The 19,685-nt window shown below is 45.9% G+C and overlaps 7 protein-coding genes across 7 annotated transcripts; 4 read left to right on the forward strand and 3 right to left on the reverse strand.

The window, feature by feature from the left end:
• Positions 1 to 92: 92 nt before the first annotated feature.
• BGW36DRAFT_353712 (uncharacterized protein) lies at positions 93 to 2,330 on the forward strand (the record flags this gene model as incomplete). Its single annotated transcript, XM_046213460.1, has 3 exons — positions 93 to 206; positions 279 to 628; positions 686 to 2,330. 3 exons carry the CDS (start codon positions 93 to 95, stop codon positions 2,328 to 2,330), a joined length of 2,109 nt encoding a protein of 702 aa, XP_046077925.1.
• Positions 2,331 to 3,157: 827 nt separating this feature from the next.
• On the forward strand, positions 3,158 to 4,373 carry BGW36DRAFT_332491 (aspartic proteinase complexed with Pepstatin; the record flags this gene model as incomplete). Its single annotated transcript, XM_046212852.1, has 2 exons — positions 3,158 to 3,398; positions 3,497 to 4,373. The coding sequence occupies exons 1-2, from the start codon at positions 3,184 to 3,186 to the stop codon at positions 4,371 to 4,373; spliced, it is 1,092 nt and encodes a 363-aa protein (XP_046077926.1). The 5' UTR covers positions 3,158 to 3,183.
• A 414-nt stretch (positions 4,374 to 4,787) lies between these two features.
• BGW36DRAFT_421868 (uncharacterized protein) lies at positions 4,788 to 5,810 on the reverse strand (the record flags this gene model as incomplete). Its single annotated transcript, XM_046219628.1, has 3 exons — positions 4,788 to 5,459; positions 5,538 to 5,748; positions 5,806 to 5,810. 3 exons carry the CDS (start codon positions 5,808 to 5,810, stop codon positions 4,788 to 4,790), a joined length of 888 nt encoding a protein of 295 aa, XP_046077927.1.
• An 832-nt stretch (positions 5,811 to 6,642) lies between these two features.
• BGW36DRAFT_413301 (uncharacterized protein) lies at positions 6,643 to 9,049 on the reverse strand (the record flags this gene model as incomplete). The annotated part of the gene is made up of 1 exon (XM_046219245.1): positions 6,643 to 9,049. The coding sequence occupies one exon, from the start codon at positions 9,047 to 9,049 to the stop codon at positions 6,737 to 6,739; it is 2,313 nt and encodes a 770-aa protein (XP_046077928.1). The 3' UTR covers positions 6,643 to 6,736.
• A 3,663-nt stretch (positions 9,050 to 12,712) lies between these two features.
• On the reverse strand, positions 12,713 to 13,042 carry BGW36DRAFT_353715 (uncharacterized protein; the record flags this gene model as incomplete). Its single annotated transcript, XM_046213461.1, has 1 exon — positions 12,713 to 13,042. The coding sequence occupies one exon, from the start codon at positions 13,040 to 13,042 to the stop codon at positions 12,713 to 12,715; it is 330 nt and encodes a 109-aa protein (XP_046077929.1).
• A 317-nt stretch (positions 13,043 to 13,359) lies between these two features.
• Positions 13,360 to 16,246, forward strand: BGW36DRAFT_392961 (Six-hairpin glycosidase-like protein; the record flags this gene model as incomplete). Its single annotated transcript, XM_046217760.1, has 4 exons — positions 13,360 to 13,364; positions 13,735 to 14,187; positions 14,244 to 14,479; positions 14,559 to 16,246. The coding sequence occupies 4 exons, from the start codon at positions 13,360 to 13,362 to the stop codon at positions 16,244 to 16,246; spliced, it is 2,382 nt and encodes a 793-aa protein (XP_046077930.1).
• A 1,053-nt stretch (positions 16,247 to 17,299) lies between these two features.
• Positions 17,300 to 18,791, forward strand: BGW36DRAFT_421872 (glycoside hydrolase superfamily; the record flags this gene model as incomplete). The annotated part of the gene is made up of 3 exons (XM_046219629.1): positions 17,300 to 17,739; positions 17,807 to 17,953; positions 18,011 to 18,791. 3 exons carry the CDS (start codon positions 17,300 to 17,302, stop codon positions 18,789 to 18,791), a joined length of 1,368 nt encoding a protein of 455 aa, XP_046077931.1.
• Positions 18,792 to 19,685: the final 894 nt, after the last annotated feature.

A 19,685-nucleotide genomic window follows, 5' to 3' on the forward strand; every position in this document is an offset into this window, starting at 1 on the left:
ATATTAATTCCCCGCAGCCCAGTGCCAGCCCACCTCTTCTCGACTGTGTATAACCCGGTCAATGTCGGGGGCCTCTCCCCATACGGCCCAGAATGACGGCCGTCAATAGCAACATGTTCGACGCCAGCGTGCGAACAGACCAGCGCGCCGGCGCCACCATGATACTGGCTTTGCCCTTGAACCTGATTGCTCACATCGTCTCCTACGTGAGTTGCAACAGCTCTCTTTTATGCGGTCGCTTGTCTATGCCCAGATCTATATTGACCCATAATGCACAGATCGAGGAACCGGGCGATCTTGCCCGCATCTGCCGTACATGCCGCTTGTTCAATTACATGGCGCTCCCACATCTCTATCGCAACATCTCTCTTACCTCGTACGAACGGATTCGCTATCGAAACGAACAGCCAGAAGGATGGGGCAGTGCAAGTCCATTTCTCATGGGCCTCAACTGCATAGTCACCAAACCTCAAGCGTCGTTCATCTACTCGTTGACTCTACGCGGCGACTGGAAGGAGCCCGAGCTGGAAGAACACTCGAGGGTAGGCCGAGTGCCGGACTCAGCCATGGTCCTCAACATTGCCGTGCGAGCTGCCATTGATCGCGCTACTGATATGAAAGAATTCAAGTAAGCTATGAGATGATGCATGCGATTATTGACTGTATCTGACCACGTACGCCGCAGCTGGGAACTGAATACCAAATTGCTGGAGACAGCATATCTGGGCCTATCTCAACTACCAAAGCTGACATCACTATCCATTCGATTCCCTACAAGTCGACACCCGCGCCCCATCTACGTGATCCCGGCTATGCCATATTTGCGTACTTTTAAGGTGACCGACATTGATCCGCTGTGCTACCCAGACGACATCTCGACCCTCTTGGCAAAGTCTCGTCGGTTGCGAAATCTGACCATGCATTGGTCGCCGCGCATGCGAGAGCTTCAGGAGCCAAGCGTGGTTGCTCACGATTACTTCCGCGAGTCCATCTCCTCCAATTCGCCGATGAAATTAAAAAAGGTCGCGTTCTACAATTTCTACGCCCGAAACACTTTCGATATGTCTCAAGCATTTGATGAAGGGTACCTGGAGGAGATGACAACTCTCAATAACTCGTACGCTGAAGATTCATATTTGTCATTCGTCGACCGGACCTGGTTGCTAGCTAAGCCGCCATCGAATTCAACCTGGAAGTCTGTCAGACATGACAATATAACAAAGGAGTTTTGCGAATTTTTATCGACACTAACAAACTTGGAGAGGCTATATTTTGTCAACCCCTCGCGAGGTTTGGCTGAAACAATACAAAGTCCTCGGCAGTCAAGTGCTGCAACACCAACGATTCACATGGCCAACGGCACCAATCCAAACTCTGCCATGGCTGCATTAGCCCGGACAGGGTCTCCGTCTTCTTCCCCTCGGTCCCCTTCGACTAATGCGAGCCCGCTTATCCAACTACGTGACACTTACTTGCTACCCATTCTCACAAATACCGGTGCTACTTTGCGTCATCTTCTTCTTCCAACTCGCTGGCCACTCTCATCTACTCTTATAGCTCGCATAGTGCGTGACTGCCCTAATTTAGAGCAGCTTGCGTTTGCCCCTGAAATATCCGCCCTGGATGCCTTCCAGTTGCTCAGTCCATTCCTACGGAAGCTAGTGGCGATGCGGATCCTATTTTCACCCGCGGAAAAGTCTGCTATAATTCCAACACAGAATGTTTCAAATGACGACAACTCACCAGCCCTTATCCTAACCCTATCTGAGTTGGCTGCCCTCGATGAGCGTCTGCATCTAGAAAAGGTCAGTACCATACTGGCCGATAAGCAGATACATAGCAAAATGCAGATCGTTGGACTGGGAACAAAAGGCATTTTACTAGAAGACTTCTATCACATCCCAGCAGATGAGACTACTCCCGATGCGCTTGGCGTGAATCCAGAAGACTATCGACGAGAACCGATGTCTGGTCCGATGTCGGGTCCGATGTTGTACCCTGTGGCCTCTAACGCAGGCGCTCCGACTAATGGCCGCTCTTCTCGCAGCATGCAGCCTCCTCGGTCTTCAAATAATCATACTCCCAGCTCATCGCTTGCTCCGCCGAGGTCTGCCTTGGGAAAACGACCTCGAGAGGAGGCCACACCTCCACGATCAGCCGCTGAATCTCCGCGCGAGTTCACCTTGGTTCTTGAATCAGATAATGTATACGAGACTCTTCCGTCTGGCGAGAGGATTGCGTGGCGGCGACGCGTGCGGCTCGCTGACCCGGAAGTGCTCAAAAAATGGGAAATTTTTGCCCTTGACTCTCAGGATTTCGAGCCATCATGATATGATCCCCTTGATATGTGTATATAATGGCGGGAGTTATCATCCGGGCTGTCATGTCGACATTGCAAATATTTCGGCTTTCAAGTAGTAAGAAAGCGGGCATCATGAAAAGAGCCCTAGACAGGTGTTCAGTATATACCCTAATTTACATATGTAATATTCAAGCTCTGTCCAGGAAAACGGCGTTGGTTCAGGTTGATATCAGTTGGTGGTCTGCAAATAGGCCAGGTTTGGTCATACGTACATAGTTATAATGACAACGCATGTCAACTCAAGTATACATATCAATTGATGCATTGAGAATTGATTGATATTCATCCCTTCCAAGCCGTGACGTCAGGACGGAGTGGCGCAAGGGGCAACCCTATTCCGAGATTGGAAATATATTTACATTCCAGTCTTCAAACTATAGGTGGAGTATTACGACACTTACATGTATGTAACAATATTGAAGCGTCTCAACATTAATACAATATTGAACTACTTGAGCAATAGAATCACATTCGTTCGGAATAGCTAGTTCGTTCACCGAAACCGCATACCGAATGGTCCTTGAAGAAACAGATACTGGAATATCCCCCACCTTTGGACAGTCTATACTAAAATCTCCGTTTTGACGTCGATCTGCTGATCCCCCTTTCGTCGTTGATCAATTCATAATTCCAGACTTTCCAGTCCAATTCCTTCTCTTCAACGCACGTGTCTAGGTTACGGACATTCTTCTTAATATTGATCAACTGGGGTATATTTTGAGATAGTTCCCATCCACTCTTTCATAAGCTTCCAGACAGACCAGGACGTTGATGGTAGTCTCAACCCTTGATTCTGCTTGCATTCTAGGAAGCTCCCCACTATGCTACTAAGCAGCCATGTTCTTCGAGCTGCTGTTTACTTTGTTATTGGGCTTACCGTGGCTGAGATATACACCAAAGACCAGACCAACGCGAATATTAAGAATAAGGCTTCCATCGAGGTCAAGCCGACGAGGAGCAATACATTCTACGTTGTTTCCGTGCAGATTGGCAGCTCGACCTTGAATCTGAGTGTGGACACAGGCTCTTCAGATCTGTATGCTACTCCCTTCCTTTATCTTTCTGTTGACATCAATTCTCAATCCTAGCCAATACCAACTTAAAACTATCAATGCTAATCAAAATGACATCTAGATGGGTATTCCCATCTACCCTCTCCACGAACAAAACCACAGGACATAACACCTACACCCCTTCAACCCACGCCATCCCTCTCGACGGCTACAACTTCAGCTCATCCTACGCCGAAGGCACCACAGTCACCGGCAATGTGGTTCAAGACTACGTCAGTCTCGGCGGCCTGGAGACTTATTCCCAATCCATCGAGACCGCATCAGACATACCCGCTTCATTCGTCAACGAAACCAGCCGAGATGGTATTCTAGGCCTTGGATTCGGGAGCATCAACACCGTGCGACCGAGACCACAGAAGACGTTTTTCGAGATGGTGGTAGAGCAGCTTGAACAGCCCGTATATGCGGCCTTGCTGAAGGATGGTGCGGTGGGGAGTCTTGATTTTGGATTCGTTGATCATGCGAAATACAAGGGGGAGGAGCTTGGGTATATGTCAGTGGATAGCTCGGATGGATTGTGGGCTATTCGTCTAGATGGGTACAGGGTTGGGGAGTCACCTAGAAGATCATTTGAGGTTGAAAAAGCTGCAGTCGATACAGGGACATCGATTTTGATGCTACCGGATGAGATTGTTCAGGATTATTACACTGAAATACCGTCTGCCATGAATAGTTCGTCTATGAATGGATATATATTCAACTGTGATGAAGAGATGCCGGATTTCTCAATTCATATTGGAGATTACACGGCTACGATTCCTAGCAAATTTATGAAATATTCGGATGTGGGAATGGTAGATGGCCGGGACAAGTGTTACGGGAGTTTGCAGCGCCAGAATACTCTAGCTTTCTCGGTTTTGGGGCATCCGTTTTTGAAAAGTCAGTATGTTGTGTTTGATATGGGCAAGATGAGACTGGGGTTGGGCGAGCAGTCGTGATATCAAGACATCAAGTGATTTTGGAGAGAACATGAAACCCTTTGGGGTTGGATGTATATTATTCAAAATGTGATTGGTACAATTACATTAGCTGTTACTGTATTGATAATGTAATGCAATAGCTTAGAATCCGATACGACATAGTAGAGAGCATTATCGGTTACAAAGTCTCGTGCTCTCATTATAGGTCTTAAGTATGTAAATTTGAGGAACAATCATTCCATTTCAATCAGATTCCAATCAGATTTGAGTGAAATAGCACGAGATAAGAGATAAGGTTGAGAGATTGGATGGTCGTCGTCAAAAATGCCAAGTCTATCTAGATACCAACAATACAACAAGTTCAAGCTCAATGGTCTCGCTCAAAAACACAATACACTCATTATCGTAAGATATAACTGTGCCACCTTATGTCTACCAATGAGGCACACTGTTAATCCAGTTCACCGTTTGGAATGCACTGCTCGGTAAACACCGTAGTCCGATTAAGTCCTCAGTGAGGATAAGTGCTCGAGCGAAGAAGTACAAAGCACAAAGAATCGTAGAAGGGATTAGGACCCGTAGCGGGATGGTGTTGATGGGGTCCTTATCTGGATCGATATTGCGTAGCCTCTCGGCAAGTCGTTCTAGGGAGTTTACATGAATGGGTAGGGGGGCTGCTTGGGGCGTTTCCTTTTCATCTTGCTGCTTTCGCGACAACGATAGTCTGGGAAGAGCGATCCTCTGACTGTACAAAGCTAGCAACTCACCGAAAACCGCGTAGCATACCATGTACACGCTGCAGACTCGCCATATGATCTGGTCCACAGGTGTTGCGAAGTCAAAATTCCAACCAAACATGAAAATGGAGGCGAAAAGTAAGATCACTGGCCCAGCGATGCACTCAGCTAGTAAGTCAACCTGGGGGAAGGTATCGCTAGGAATGCGATCCCAGAGAGGTTTAGAAACCGGACGCGAGAAGATTGGCAGATGAATTCGTTGCAGGATCTGATTGTAATATCTCCAGTGTAGATCGCAGAAAAATCGGTCCTCCCGGAGAAAATCTAAGGGAGATTCGTGCCATTCTTTGGAGGGATTCGGACAATTCTAGGTAATATCCATGACCGTCAGCGTGATCTATGAGCTTTTTTTTTTGCAAGGTCAAACACCCGGGCCTAAGCTGACCTCTGCCCGAATATCATCAATATGTGTGTTCGTCCGAAGAGTGGTAGCAGTTGATATATCGGATGGCTTGTGATACCAACAGAATGAAGTGACGAAAAACACCACGACGAAAGATACCGAGGTCAGCTCAAGGGTGGTTATTGCTAACCCTTGTACGGTTCGCAGAATACAATTGACGACTAGCCACAGAGCTTGAGTGACAGCAAATATACTATCCTAAATGTTAGCCGTGTTTTCCTGTCTGCCGAACTAGGATTGTGTAACCTACATCATCTGCGACGTTGATTGTATCATTCTCGCATGAAGATCTGAATGATAGGCAATCCGGCCGTGCTCAATCAATCTTACTTATCGACGGCCTAACTAATATGCATCAGCACCAATACGAACTGGCGAACATGGATGCATCAAAGTGCGGACTGGTTCGTTATGGGGTTCACCAATTCAGGGCAGGCAGTGGAGGGAAATAGGGGCCTAGGGCCCTATAAGGCACCCTAGCGCCCGCTAAAACAAGACCTTCGTAGCTTATAGCTGGGCAAGGTCGTTAAGCCTGATAATAATAATAACAATAATAAACATATAGATGCTACGCGGTCGGGAGATCAAAGATGGCCGGGCATCTGTGGCTGACGCAGTCTAAGGTCGTGCTTTGCTAAGGAGGGTAGAGGTACACTTCAATCCAAATTGGAAGTAATCTGGGTGAGTCATTCGGGCCCTCCGCAACCTCAGGGGCAAATTCTAGTATCCTAGGGCACTGTAATGTATCCTCAGCGCCTATGCTTTTTATCATGAACTTTCACAGACCGCCCTGTTTGTTCAAAATCATCTGAGCAGTCCGAAGAGCACTTCCTAATCGTCACTTCAAGCAGACCTTAAGCAACTGTTCACCAAGCTGTATCGTCTTTTAATCTTCTACTTGACAATTACACGAAAATTCTGTATTCACATGAGGCTCCGTATTTAGCAGTGATTCTATGTTATGATTCGAAATACTCTTCGGCATTACGCTATCTACAAAAGTGCTTACTCTAGATGAATAACTTGTGTATTTCAAATCTTAATGTAGTGCTGTGTACAGGATGCCTTTGTAGATAAAACGCATATGGAGATGTTGAAACCTTGTTTGAAGAGGAATGTAAAATGCATCCTAATCTGAACCTCACTTATATATCCTGCTCCATTTAAATATACTTTATCCTTCATGCGGGTGGCTGCGGGAACTTGTCGATGATAAGGGGCTCGCCCTTTATAGTAAAGTTCAACTTTGAAGAGGCCACTTCCCCAATGTCTACATGAAGACTGTATGATCCAGGATACAGAACCAGGTTTCCCAAAGTATCTGTGCGCGCCACGGACCCTACTTGCACTTGAATAGCTATATGACGTGTCTCACCAGGTCTAATGCTGCCTGCCCTGGTGTAGCCAACTAATGTCTTGATGGGGTATGGTGCAGGACCAGCATTGCTAGTGCTCAAGAAAAGTAATGCAACATAGTCAGATACCACATTCCCAGTGTTCTTCACATTGACATGGAAGGTGTCGAACTCTGCTCGTTCATTATTGGACGTAGACTGCGTTGCGTCAACTAGATGGTTGGTGCTATAAGGGCCAAGGCTGTGAGATGCCCAGGAAATATCGAACGTAGTGTAATGAAGCCCAAACCCAAAGGGTAACACTGCGTTTTCGTACCAACGGTACGTTCGGCCGGGACTGCTAGGGCTTGGTCTTAGACCCATATCCGTCATTGGCACTTGGTCCACATAGCTTGCGGGATACTGGGTGACGGGAAGCCTGCCTGCCGGAGAGGTAATACCAGTGATTATCTCCCATACTGCCTGCCCACCAGCTTGGCCAGGATACCCAGCCCATAAGAGTGCGTTGACTCTGGGATTTGCCAATAACGATGAATCGTCGACTTGGCCACCACCAAATTGGACAACAACCAGAGGCTTTCCTACATTTGATAGCTGGTTGATGAGATCCAACTGGTTTCCTGGCCAGCTGATAGTCTCACGATCTTTTGCTTCCGCTTCAATTGTTCCATCAATCCCACCCGCAAAGACAATGACATCAGCAGCCCTTGCAGCATTGATTGCGGAGCCAAAGCCAGTGGTATTTGTATCGTTGATAGAAGTCCCAGGCTCGTACAAAACGTGATATCTCAGGGCCTCAGCCGCAGAAATCAATGACGGGATATGGCACGCGACCCCCTCATAGCTTGCGAGGAATTGAGACGTAGCGTTACCGTAGGGACCAATGATAGCGATGGTTTGTCCGTTACGAGCTATCGGCAGAGTCTTTTTGGCGTCATTCTTAAGTAGCACGATCCCTTCAACTGCTGCTGTGAGGGCAAGTTGCGTCGACTCAGGTGTCGCTACGTCTGCCCAACTTATGGTGCGATATGGTGAATGTGTGGAGGGATCAAAGTAGCCTAACCTAATTAGTGATGAATAAAGACGGGTCAGTGCAGTGTCCAGAGTCCTATTGTCGAATTGATTTTCCGAGAAAGCAGCAGGCAAATATTCAAGCCAGAAAGGACCACAATCTAGATCAGTTCCAGCATTCAGAGCATCGGCTGCCGCTTCTGCACCAGTATTTGTGTAGTGATGGTCATCGTAGATGTTTGCAATAGCATCACAGTCGGATGTAATCCAATGGCCCGGAGTGGTGCTCCAATTCCAATGTTGCCGCAGAATTGTTTCCATTAAGTACGAATTAGCACATGCAGGAATCCCATTCACCGCATTGTAACTACACATAATCGCTTCGACTTTGGCATCCCGAGCACATGTCTTAAAAGAAGGCAGGTAATACTCAGACAGGTCCTGTGTGGAGATAATCGCATTATACCCGTATCGTGCATTGCCATGCCAGTTTTCGATATCGTACCCTGCGAAATGTTTGCACGTCGCCGCCACTTTAGGATTTGTTGTACCTATACCACCCTGAAGACCTCCAATAAGCTGGTATACATATTGTTGGATGTGAAAAGGATCTTCTCCTGGGGTTTCCTGCCCTCGGCCCCAGCGAGGATCCCGGAACGGATTAATATTAGGTGTCCAGTAGTCTAAGCCGGCGCGAGCTTCATTATTGAAAGCTCGAGCTTCGGTGCTAATGATATTGCCTATTTGCTTGACCAGGGGGTCATCAAATGCTGCCCCGATCGTGATTGGCGTGGGAAATGAAGTGGCGCAGCTAAAATTGCCGCTTGATGCAAAAGAAACACCTGGTGACAGAGCAACACCGTGGAGACCTTCACTCCACCACGTATACTGTGGCAAGCCGAGTCGAGGAACACCGCTGGAGTTGTATACCACATTGGCTATTTTTTCTTCCAATGTAAATTCAGCCACTAGAGCCTTGGCTCTCGTGAGCGTGTCTAAATTAGTATCACAAACGGCAATGCTTTTCAAGGGTTCTTTCGTGCAATCCGGGAATTCTGCTTCTGCAGTTGCAGCTGCATAATTGACCAAAAGACAGGCTATTAGACCTTGTATCCAGGGATAAAACATCGTTTAAATCGGTGTATAATTTCCGTTTCCTATGTTCTATGGAAAGGAGAAACTAGGAGGAAGATTGATTGATGTCTTTGGTAGTAGAAGAATAATCTTGGTTCTTCAAACCTAGCTATTATATACGACACAATATTCGATAATTACCCATTCATCAACTGTAAACCCTAGATTTATCCGGGAGATTACCCAAGAGTCATGTTACCCCGCGAAAGATCAATTACCCAGAGCATTGCATCTTAGAAGCCAAATTTCAACATTAGAAAGTACTTCGGTAACTTTCTAAAAACGGGTGATTTGACAACATCGGCAAATAATGAAGCTCTCAATCGCCCCATATGTTTCTTAATGAGCACGTCAGTATGCGCCATAGGATTCTTACAATTTAGAAGGCGTTGAAGTATTATTACGACCGTTCATAACATATTTCTAAGAAAATCATAGACAAAATCAGATTGAATATGCATCAAGGCAATCTGTCAACTTATTGAAAGATGTCCTCGCACACGAATATAACACATGTCTACCTGCTATATTTTAGAAGAACGATGGTGATAATAACAGATATGATACGTAAGAGGTCGATATACAATATGAAGATAGTCAAGTTCAGCTCGACGTGACCTCGTTTGTCTTCTATCTATCATAAATCACGACTCTATGATTTATCCCTTTGTGAAAGCGTGGTTGTCATTAGGCGTTTGCTGACTCTTTTTGTACTACGCCGAGCCGAATAAACTACGACTCATGAGGTATATGAATTTGCGGGGTTGCGATATGAGAAACCTGCTAGTTAATTTTCGGCAAGGATCTTCTACATACTGAGACATACAGTTATTCGCATCATTATTGGCTCAACAAATCAAGGGGCCTGCTAAGGAGCATAAGCAGGAAATGCCCGAACAGCCGTCACTAGTTTCTGAAGTAGAATCCTCTGGAGAGACTAAACCAGTCGGCGGAAACGGATAATTGAGACAAACTATAGCGGTTATATTGCTACCCCTCCCCAACTACATCTACTTCACCTATTAAAAGATTTATCAACCGGATAGAAGGGAGTTACATTGAGTTTAGGGGCAATCCCAACTGAATGATTTCCTAAATTGACAAGGTATTCATTATCTGCGAAATTAGAGAAGCTTCTATCCCAAACTTTTGTAATGATTTTTCTTCTCTACAGGGTACGCAGGTGTTGATCCATAGAGCTGGGCATCAAGGACGCATATCGACCAAAAACGGGAAAATGTGCTTGGCCACTCTTAGCTTAAGTCGGCTAGAGATAGAGATCGGCACAAGAAGAATATCTTCAGGCTAAATGTAACATCAAACATACCAGTCTGAGGGGCTGAATTATCGAAATGATGTGAACTTTTGTATTATTCTGCAATAAGGGGGCTCATTGACTCATTGACGTATATAAAATAGGTATGAGGGGAATTTCGAGCAAGTATTATATCTCTATGAACATATTCTTAGATTTACTCGTCTCTCTTCATAGCCTTCAATCTAAAGGTACTTGAGTCACCGGGATCGCTCTCAGGCACAGGGACTGCAGCCTTCGCCAATATCGATGGGTCCATTGTCGCCGTATTTACTACTAGCGGCGAATCAGAGCAGTCTGCGACTATTTATTTCTGTCTCTGGCAAATCTATCTCGTCGGCTGAAGCGTGGGTAACTAATTGCCACTGTACCCATACCTGGTCACAGTGTCGTCACAATCAAGTTTGCGTCCTAAAAAGATTTGGGACTCCAGATATGATATTGAAAACAAGATTTTCCCAGAATTTAGGCGTTTTCAACATTCTGTTTTGATATTCTTTCATATAGCAGATAAGTCGTATTGGGAATAAGCCTGGCGCCAACCGGGAGTATGGAGGCTACGTGCGGGGGATGTATTGGTGGGGCTAGTTGAACCTACCTACGTAATTATTATTGACATCAGTACCCGACGTTTCAAACGGATAATTTTTGTGATTTGACACTAATTTAGTGCGTAAGCCTCTCTCCATGACTCCACAAAATAAAGATTAACCTAATAAAGCCTTAGTAAGCCCTGAGTCTTGGCCGTTCTGAGTGGTGATTTCCTACGAGGTCTAAGCTAAGAGGTACGAATCAGAGCAAAGCTAAGACGACGAAGAGGGCCCTGTTGTGTGATATGATACCATTGCAGTAACTTAAGTGAACTGATATAGGAAATATATACCTTATTCGCGGAAATATAGCCTAATACACAATGATGAATTAGTGCATGACAATCAATTGAGTTCAGAGATTCCCAACATGAGCAAGCACTACGAGTCTGGAGCTCGTTTAGACTAACTTGAGGTAATTAGGATAGCACATTTTCGTTGTTAATGTCTACTTTGCACCTAAGTTTTGATTATCCAACCAAGATTATACGACCTGTACCTTATGAGCTGTCTGACTCAAACGAGCAATACAAGAGTAATTTTTTCCAAATTTAGTCATATAAGCTAGACACGGTGCTTGGCTCAACCACTAAAAAAAAAAGAAATATTCATCAGTATATATCTTGTCTCCGAATGTCCTGCCTATCAGTAACGCCGGTTTTCGTATATATTTTATTGACACGGGATAAGAAAGCCTGCGTATCGTGCGGGACTAGCGTTGCTGTTGGTTCTTCAGGAAGCCCAGAGCTGGATTTTGAATTCTCAGTACTGATCGCTATATCCAACTCATGAAGGACCTAAGATCCTAATTGCTGGGCCACATAGGTGAGATATGTGATGTGTTGCGTGAATCACCAATAGTGTGCTTGGATTAGGATGTTGGTTGTCATAGGATCAACTGACTGCTGTGGTGCTGTGCCATTTTTTTTTTTTTTTTGAGAAATGGGGAGAATTATCCTCTCATCCTTCTTGAGGAAGATGATGCGAAAAAATTATTGAATCCTCTGCCTGTGAAGACAGAATGTCCATTTTTATGCGTTTCTCGTTCACCTTTTGTCGTTCATATGGAACAATCATGATTAGAATAATAATTAATCATCCGTCTTCAAAGAGCAAAGACAACGTCAACCCAACCCCAGTTTGGCAAGATTATAGCGAGAACAAAGCCACGAAGATGAATGGTCTAGCCAGGTGTTGTGGAATTGCGGCGGGCAGACGCATTCTAGGTCGCAGTATTGGATAAAACTGCGATTTTTGGGTGAGAATCCCCTCGACCCTAGAATGTCGATTCTGCTTAATAATTCGTGTTGGGGGAACGGTCCATAGTGATGGAGGGGATAAAGCAATCAGACAGGCTAGGGTTGCATACATCATGACCATCGGAAATACGCATTTCAAATTATACGCGAACCAATCTCACTGGCCTACAAACGAGAGAGCAGATTGGCTGGCCGTCTATGATGAGTACGTGATCGCACGGAAGATCCCTATCCCGCAGAGACTCACCAGGCGGACCTCCGTCATCCGAAGGAAGTGACGAAAGAGATAGTGGGGTGAACAGTTAGGCGGCGAAGAGTGACATTTAGTGCAGAGAAGCTGGATCAGTAAAATAGCGCTGCAGGTCTCGACGAGCGCGATTGTGATGAAGTATCCCGTGCGTACGATCGACTCGCCGCTGCAGCGACGGCAAGTTATCCAATTTTGATTGCTCTTGTACCATAATGCCAGTGCGCATCGCGACGATGAGGATCATCATGGACCAGAAGATGCTCGGAATGAAAATGCGGATGTGACTCCCAAAGGTATGGAGAAGAATGGGATTTTCTTGCAAGGGTGCTGTCGGGTTTTATCTGAAACCGGAATATATCCGCCAGCATACTCGTAGCGGGTGCGCTTCGACGTCGGATACTCGGTATAGTAGGCATAGTAACATAGTCCGTTCGCGATCGACACCACAATCGGAGCCAGAGAGAGCAGGGTAATACGAGTGATTAGGACAAACCAGATACCGACTACGGCCAAGATCAAGCCGGGGGTGCTGAGGATGGACAAGCAGACTTCGTAATCTGCTGGTGTTCCCATTGCGGTCTTTGGAGGCGACAAGGCATTGTTAGCTAGTGGTATCCACGATGGTTAACTCGTAGACAGATGCGTGGGGAAAAGAATTATAATCATCATCGTCCCAAAATTGCAGTGACGATGGGAGCAAAGTCGAAAGAAATCAAACCCTGGATGCACTTCTCCCGTGAATGAACCTGCACCGAGTGGCTGAGGTAGAACCCTCCCTGCAACGATCGATGCCCGTACAAGTAGCCAATATCTAAAATAAATTTACCATGTACTCCACTACTAAAGGGGCCAAAATATGCACGTGAAAATTAATAGTCGCCTAGGTTAGGATGGAGTAATTAGCCGTCCACACCTTTTCACTTAGGTACGATGGATGGAATCAATTAACATCACACCACCCTCTTTTAATCTGCTTTTAATCCATGTACTTTTACCAGGCCTCTGAGAATTCTGTGGCCAATCATATAGCCTCACCTATAGCCTAAATAGTCATGGAATTTCTATCATTCTCACCGGTTGAATTGTGATCCTTATAAGCAAACAGATCTTCCCCTTACTCGCAAATAGATACTCACACTTTTAGAAAGGGAGTGCGGGGTGCTGTTTGGCTTCCTTTGCCAGCAATATAATTAAAAATTTTCTCTGATTCACTGATTAACCAACAACTTTCTCCTTCCTAATGGCTCGATACTGGTCTTCTGCAGTTCTTTGCACGTTTGCGGTGCTGGCAAATGCCAATGGGATGCTTCGCGGTATGCCTGGTATACAACTGCAGCCACCAATTTTACTGGTGCCCTTCCATTCGGAAATGGTCGTTTAGCTGGGGTCGTGTATGGCTCTGCTTCTGAAAAGCTTACCTTGAACGAAAACTCCATGTGGAGTGGGCCCTTCATCAACCGACTGAATCCCAACGCCTCGGCTGGTGCAGTGGATGCAATCCGTTCGAATCTAGAAGCAGGGAATATCACCGATGGGAATGCGATTGCATTATCCAACCTGGAAGGATATCCTACTTCTCCAAGAATGTATAATCCTTTGGTTGACTTGCTCTTGGACTTTGGACTTGGAACCTCTAATATTTCTTCGTACCTACGCTACTTGGATACGTACAAAGGCACTGCTTTTGTAACATACGAGTATCAAGGCGTTAACTACACGTGCGTTTTTCTATGTATGAACGTACATGAGCCATATTGACGATTTTCTCGTGTAGACGCGAATACCTAGCAAGCTACCCTGCTGGCGTTATTGCTATCCGTTTAACGGCAAGTCAAGCTGAGAAGTTGGATGTGAATGTCTCGCTGGCCCGCACCCAAAACGTGACAGATCAGCATGCAAGCATTAATAGCAGTATTGTCGGTAAAAATAGTGTTGTACTTAGTGGCAACAGTGGGCAGTCCAGTGATGCTATTAGCTTTGATGCTGAAGCTCGTGTCATTAATCATGGAGGTGAGACGATATCATTTTCACAATAAGACCGCATTCTGTGAATTAGTATTAAAAAAAGTACAAATTAACAAAGCGGTAGGTTCTGTCAAGATATCGGGTGTGTCGCTTTCTATTACCGGAGCAACGACGGTAGATATCTTTTTCGATGCGCAGACATCTTACCGGTACTCAAATAATGCTGAATTAGAAAGTCAGCTCAAGAAAAACCTGGACGCTGCCGTTCAAAGAGGTTATCCAATGGTTCGACAAGAGGCTATTGAGGATCGCACGAACCTTATCGGCCGTGTACAACTTGACTTAGGCTCCTCATCAGGAATTGGTAATCAACCGACTGATACCCGTCTCGCCGCGTACAAATCCAGTCCTAACAGTGATCTGCAGCTGGCAGTTCTCTTTTTTAATTTTGGGCGTCATGTTCTTGTCTCTTCTTCACGAGAGACGAATGCCGCAAACCCAGGGCCGGGTCTGGCCGCCAACCTCCAGGGAATTTGGAACCAAGATTATAGCCCTCCATGGGGAAGCAAGTATACAATTAACATCAATATTGAAATGAACTATTGGCCAGCAATGGTGACTAACCTGCCAGAGGTGGATGGCCCCTTCTTTGACCTGTTGGACACCGTCCTTCCACGCGGGCAAGCCGTTGCAAAGGCTATGTACGGCTGTGACAATGGTGGATTTGTGACCCACCACAATACAGATATCTGGGGCGACAGTGTACCTGTGGACTATGGTGTTGGGTATTCGATTTGGCCCATGGGTGGTGCTTGGCTCTCTCTGCAAGGCATTGAACACTATCGATTTACTCAAGATAAGAACTTTTTGAGACAGACTGCGTGGCCGATTCTTCGAAGTGCAGCCCGGTTTTATTTCTGTTACCTCTTTGAATACGAAGGCTATATGTATTCGGGTCCATCTCTATCTCCAGAGAATGAATTCTACATTCCCCCAAACATGAGGACGGCTAGATCTACTGCTGGGATTGACATTGGTGTCACTTTGGACAATTCAATTTTATACGAGCTCTTCAAAGCAGTAATTGAGACCTGCGACGCTCTCAATATGCAGAATAGTGACTGCAATGCGTCACAGAATTTGATTACTAAGATTCAACCTCCCCAGATTGGCTCATACGGCCAGATTCTCGAATGGCGCTACGAGTACAATGAAACAAGCCCCGGTCATCGTCACATGAGTCCTGTTTTTGGTCTCTTCCCTGGATCTCAAATGGCACCATTAGTGAATTCTACTCTAGCTGCCGCAGCTAAGACGTTGGTCGACCGCCGAATGGCATATGGAAGCGGCAGCACCGGTTGGTCCCGAACTTGGGTTGTGAGTCTATACGCTCGGCTTTTCGATGGAGAAACTGCGTGGAGTAATGCTCAGACTTGGATTCAAACATTCCCAAGCATCAATTTATGGAATAGTGATTCCGGGCCTGGGACCGCCTTCCAGATTGACGGGAACTTTGGTTTCACGACCGGAATTGCCGAAATGCTCCTACAAAGCTACAAAGTGATTCATCTATTGCCCGCCTTACCCTCCGCTCTTCCCACGGGGAGTGTCAGTGGCCTCGTTGCTAGAGGCAATTTCCTCGTGGACCTTATCTGGGACAACGGTAACCTGGTGGATGCGACCATCACCTCGCGAAGTGGTGGTCTGTTAGACTTGCGAGTCCAGAATGGCACCAGTTTCTCCGTTAATGGCGTCAAATACAATGGTGCTATTTCAACTAGGGCAGGTTCAGTCTACAAGGTGACCCTGTGAACTACACTACCTTCCCTGTTCGCCTTTCTAGTAGTACCCAGTAGTGAAGTCGACGGTTAAGGGAATTTTGGCTTGTTAGTTTAGCCTCTTGGAAGCCAGTGGAGCCGGGAATGAAATGGAATTCCTTGCAAAAATATACACGATACTATCTCATTGTAATTAGTACGCACACAAGGATAGCACTGGATTAGACAGCCTCCATTGAAATATCCTCCGAGCTACAACCGGGCGACAAAGGTTTCTATATAACACTAAGAACTAGTGCGAGCCTATCGTATAGGGGGCGGAACGACTTCCATCTTTTACACTTGATTACCTAGGTCTAGTGTACCCTTATGTTCTGTGTCATCAAATATTTACCGCTCTATTCAAACCCATATTATGGACCCCCCATGTAGCTTAATCGATCGTTAAACGACGTACTGGAAGTAGAAGAAAATTCAATTCATTGAGGAATACAGACCTGATTTAGTAAATACATGACAATATGAACATATTTACATGTAGACGTAGAGAACTAGTGAATCTGCCATAAGGATAAGGCGCTAAAATCAATATCCGGATTTCCTCGATCATATTTGCCGAATATCTGGCACCCCCTTTCCCTTCCCCACGGTTGGGATTATTTTCAACAGGCCACTACTGAAATTAAAGACTGTCTGTGTGTCGCGGCTGACCAGTAAATCCAATTTTAGGCCATGTTTTCATTCATCCATCAAACACAAAGCCATTTGCCGTTGTGGGAAACAAATAGGTTCCTATTGGAGGAAATGACCCCCATACGCAACAGCCGTTTCCCCAGAATATTTTCCCGCAATTCACACTCATTTAGCCTGTAGTTTAATGTGGTGCAGTTGCCGGGTAATAAGCGTCAATAAGTAGGGTCGACAAAATATCGGTTAAGCTAGTATCTACTCTTTGGAATAATTTTCTAAGCTGGAGGCTATATTTAAGTGCATGGGTGCCTACAGCAAAGTCAGTGGTGACAAGAACATTGTCCTTTAAGTATTGTCAAGTTATTCCAGTCCCATCCGTCGGTTCCATCCTGCTGTCATGAAGACTCTTCTCTTGCCAGTACTGTTCGTTGGAGGTCTAGGTGCTGTCGCTTCGGCGACGACCATCTCTGTCGACACCAATAAGCGGCTGCAGTTGATTGAGGGCTTCGGATTCTCCCAGGCATTCACACGCGCAGGTCAGTTTCAAAACGCCAGTAGCAATCTTCAAAAGCAGGCTTTAGATTTTCTATTCAGTACAGAGACTGGTGCTGGCTTCAGTATCATTCGGAACTGGATTCCATCGGCGTCTGCATACACAATTGAACCAAATGCTCCCATTTCCTCTACAAGTCCACCCGAATATGTGTGGGATAACGATGATGACGGACAAGTGTGGTTTACCAAGGAGGCTATCAGCTACGGCGTGCGAACTATATATGCGGATGCCTGGAGCGCTCCTGGGTTCATGAAGACGAGTGGGAACGAATCAACCCCTGGGTATGCCACTAAATCTAAGCACTGCGTGAGGATAAGGAGAGCTTACAGTTTTCGTTGCTATGGCCAGCTACCTTTGTGGAACACCGGGCCATGATTGCTCAACGGGAGATTGGAGGCAAGCATACGCCGACTATCTGGTCCAGTATGTCAAATTCTACGAGCAAGAAGGGATGGAAATCACACATCTAGGTTTTCTGAATGAACCGAACTTTTTGTGAGTGCTTTCGGGTTTGATTAGAAGAGAGCATATTAATGACTTTACCGTCCTTAGACCCGACTACTCGCAGATGCAGATCAGCCCTAATGCCACGGAGGCAATCTCATTTATCCCTATGCTCTACAAGGCGGTCAAAGATGCCCAGTTGAAGACCAGGATCACATGCTGTGACGCTGTGGGTTGGGACGTACAGTCGAACTACACGGATGTACTCATGGCGGCTGGCATGGACCGCTATCTAGGCGTGATTACCTCGCATATGTATTCTTCAGATCCTACCTACCCGTTGGCTACTCGCCTTCCGACATGGCTCTCAGAGGCTGGATTCAGTGGCCGTTTTACCACAGTCTGGTATGAGAATGGCAGTGTTGCGGAAGGGTTCACCTGGGCGAACAAGATCGCAACAGGCATCGTTCACGCGAATCTCTCTGCATACTTATACTGGGAGGGGTTCGAGATCAACCAAACTCAGTCTGGCAGCCATCTCGTGGACGTGAGCGGAAATGAGGCACTCCCATCCTCCATACTCAATGCCTTCACGATGTGGGCTCGTTTCATTCGTCCCGGTGCGCTCCGTCTCGCCACGAGCGAATCCCCATCTGAGGTGATCACTGCTGCTTTCGAAAATCTGGACCATTCAATCGTGGTGGTTGTTACGAACGGCGGGTCTTCGGCGCAAACCATCAAAATTCCACTCTCTGGGAACAGGAAATCTACCAGTGCATGGCTTACTGACAACACCAACCAGGTCGCCTCGACCTTAGCCAAGGTTCATGGCAACATGGTGGAGATAACTGTTCCTAGCCACGGTGTAGTGACTCTCCAGATTAGGTGAGGTTCTGTGTTCATATGACTATGTGATAATAGAATTAGCCCGCTAGCAAATTTAGGTTCTCACACAATGATATTTCATTGCTGTGTATCTTTGAGTCTCATCTCGGGGTTCATTATGATGATGTACATGATTAGAAAGATTTTGGAGTTCATATCTGTTCAAATACTTTAATCGTATAAGTAGAGCAAATCAAGCAGAAAGTATACTTCTACAAAAAGTCTAGTCACATAAGAGTCCACATACCCACTTCGACGCTCGCAATCCTCCCCGGAATCTGCGTAAGAAGCATCATATGGGAGATGAATCTCAGTTTCCAGAGGTCGGGGTGAGTGACAAAAAGGCAAAATGTTTGACGGGCCATTTTGCAATATTACGACTAGGCGGAAAGGCATGGGATATTCATATGAACCCGAGAAATTTATAGAAAAACTTTTTTTTCGGCTTAGAATATAAATATACCGCCTTAACCTCTCGCACTGTCGGGCAGATCAACTACCACAATAGCGGGCCGTGAGATCATAGTTGATCTATGAACGATAACTCTACGGAAGGGTTTACTCGGCGAACAACATCTACGAGCTCATCATGACTACGAATATCAAGGCGTTCTTGTTCTAGATCGGTATTTGCTCAGTGGAGTAGGTTTGTATTATATCAAGTCAAATCTTAGTTAGAGCGCATCCCCGAACGATGATGATACAATTACAGTCCGAACAACAGAGAGAATCCTGCGCCCTTGTTTGTGGACTCCCGTCAGACTATCGCTGAGTCATTCGAGGTACAAGAGACCGGTGACAGCAATGATATCGCCGTGCTCGGAATGTCTCCGTAAAGTAGTGCCGTTAATACTACAGTACCTCCAAGGCTTATAGCCGCTTTCCATAATTTCACAAT

This window comes from Talaromyces proteolyticus, assembly GCF_021365285.1.
Source record: "Talaromyces proteolyticus strain PMI_201 chromosome Unknown BGW36scaffold_1, whole genome shotgun sequence".
NCBI lineage: Eukaryota > Fungi > Ascomycota > Eurotiomycetes > Eurotiales > Trichocomaceae > Talaromyces > Talaromyces proteolyticus.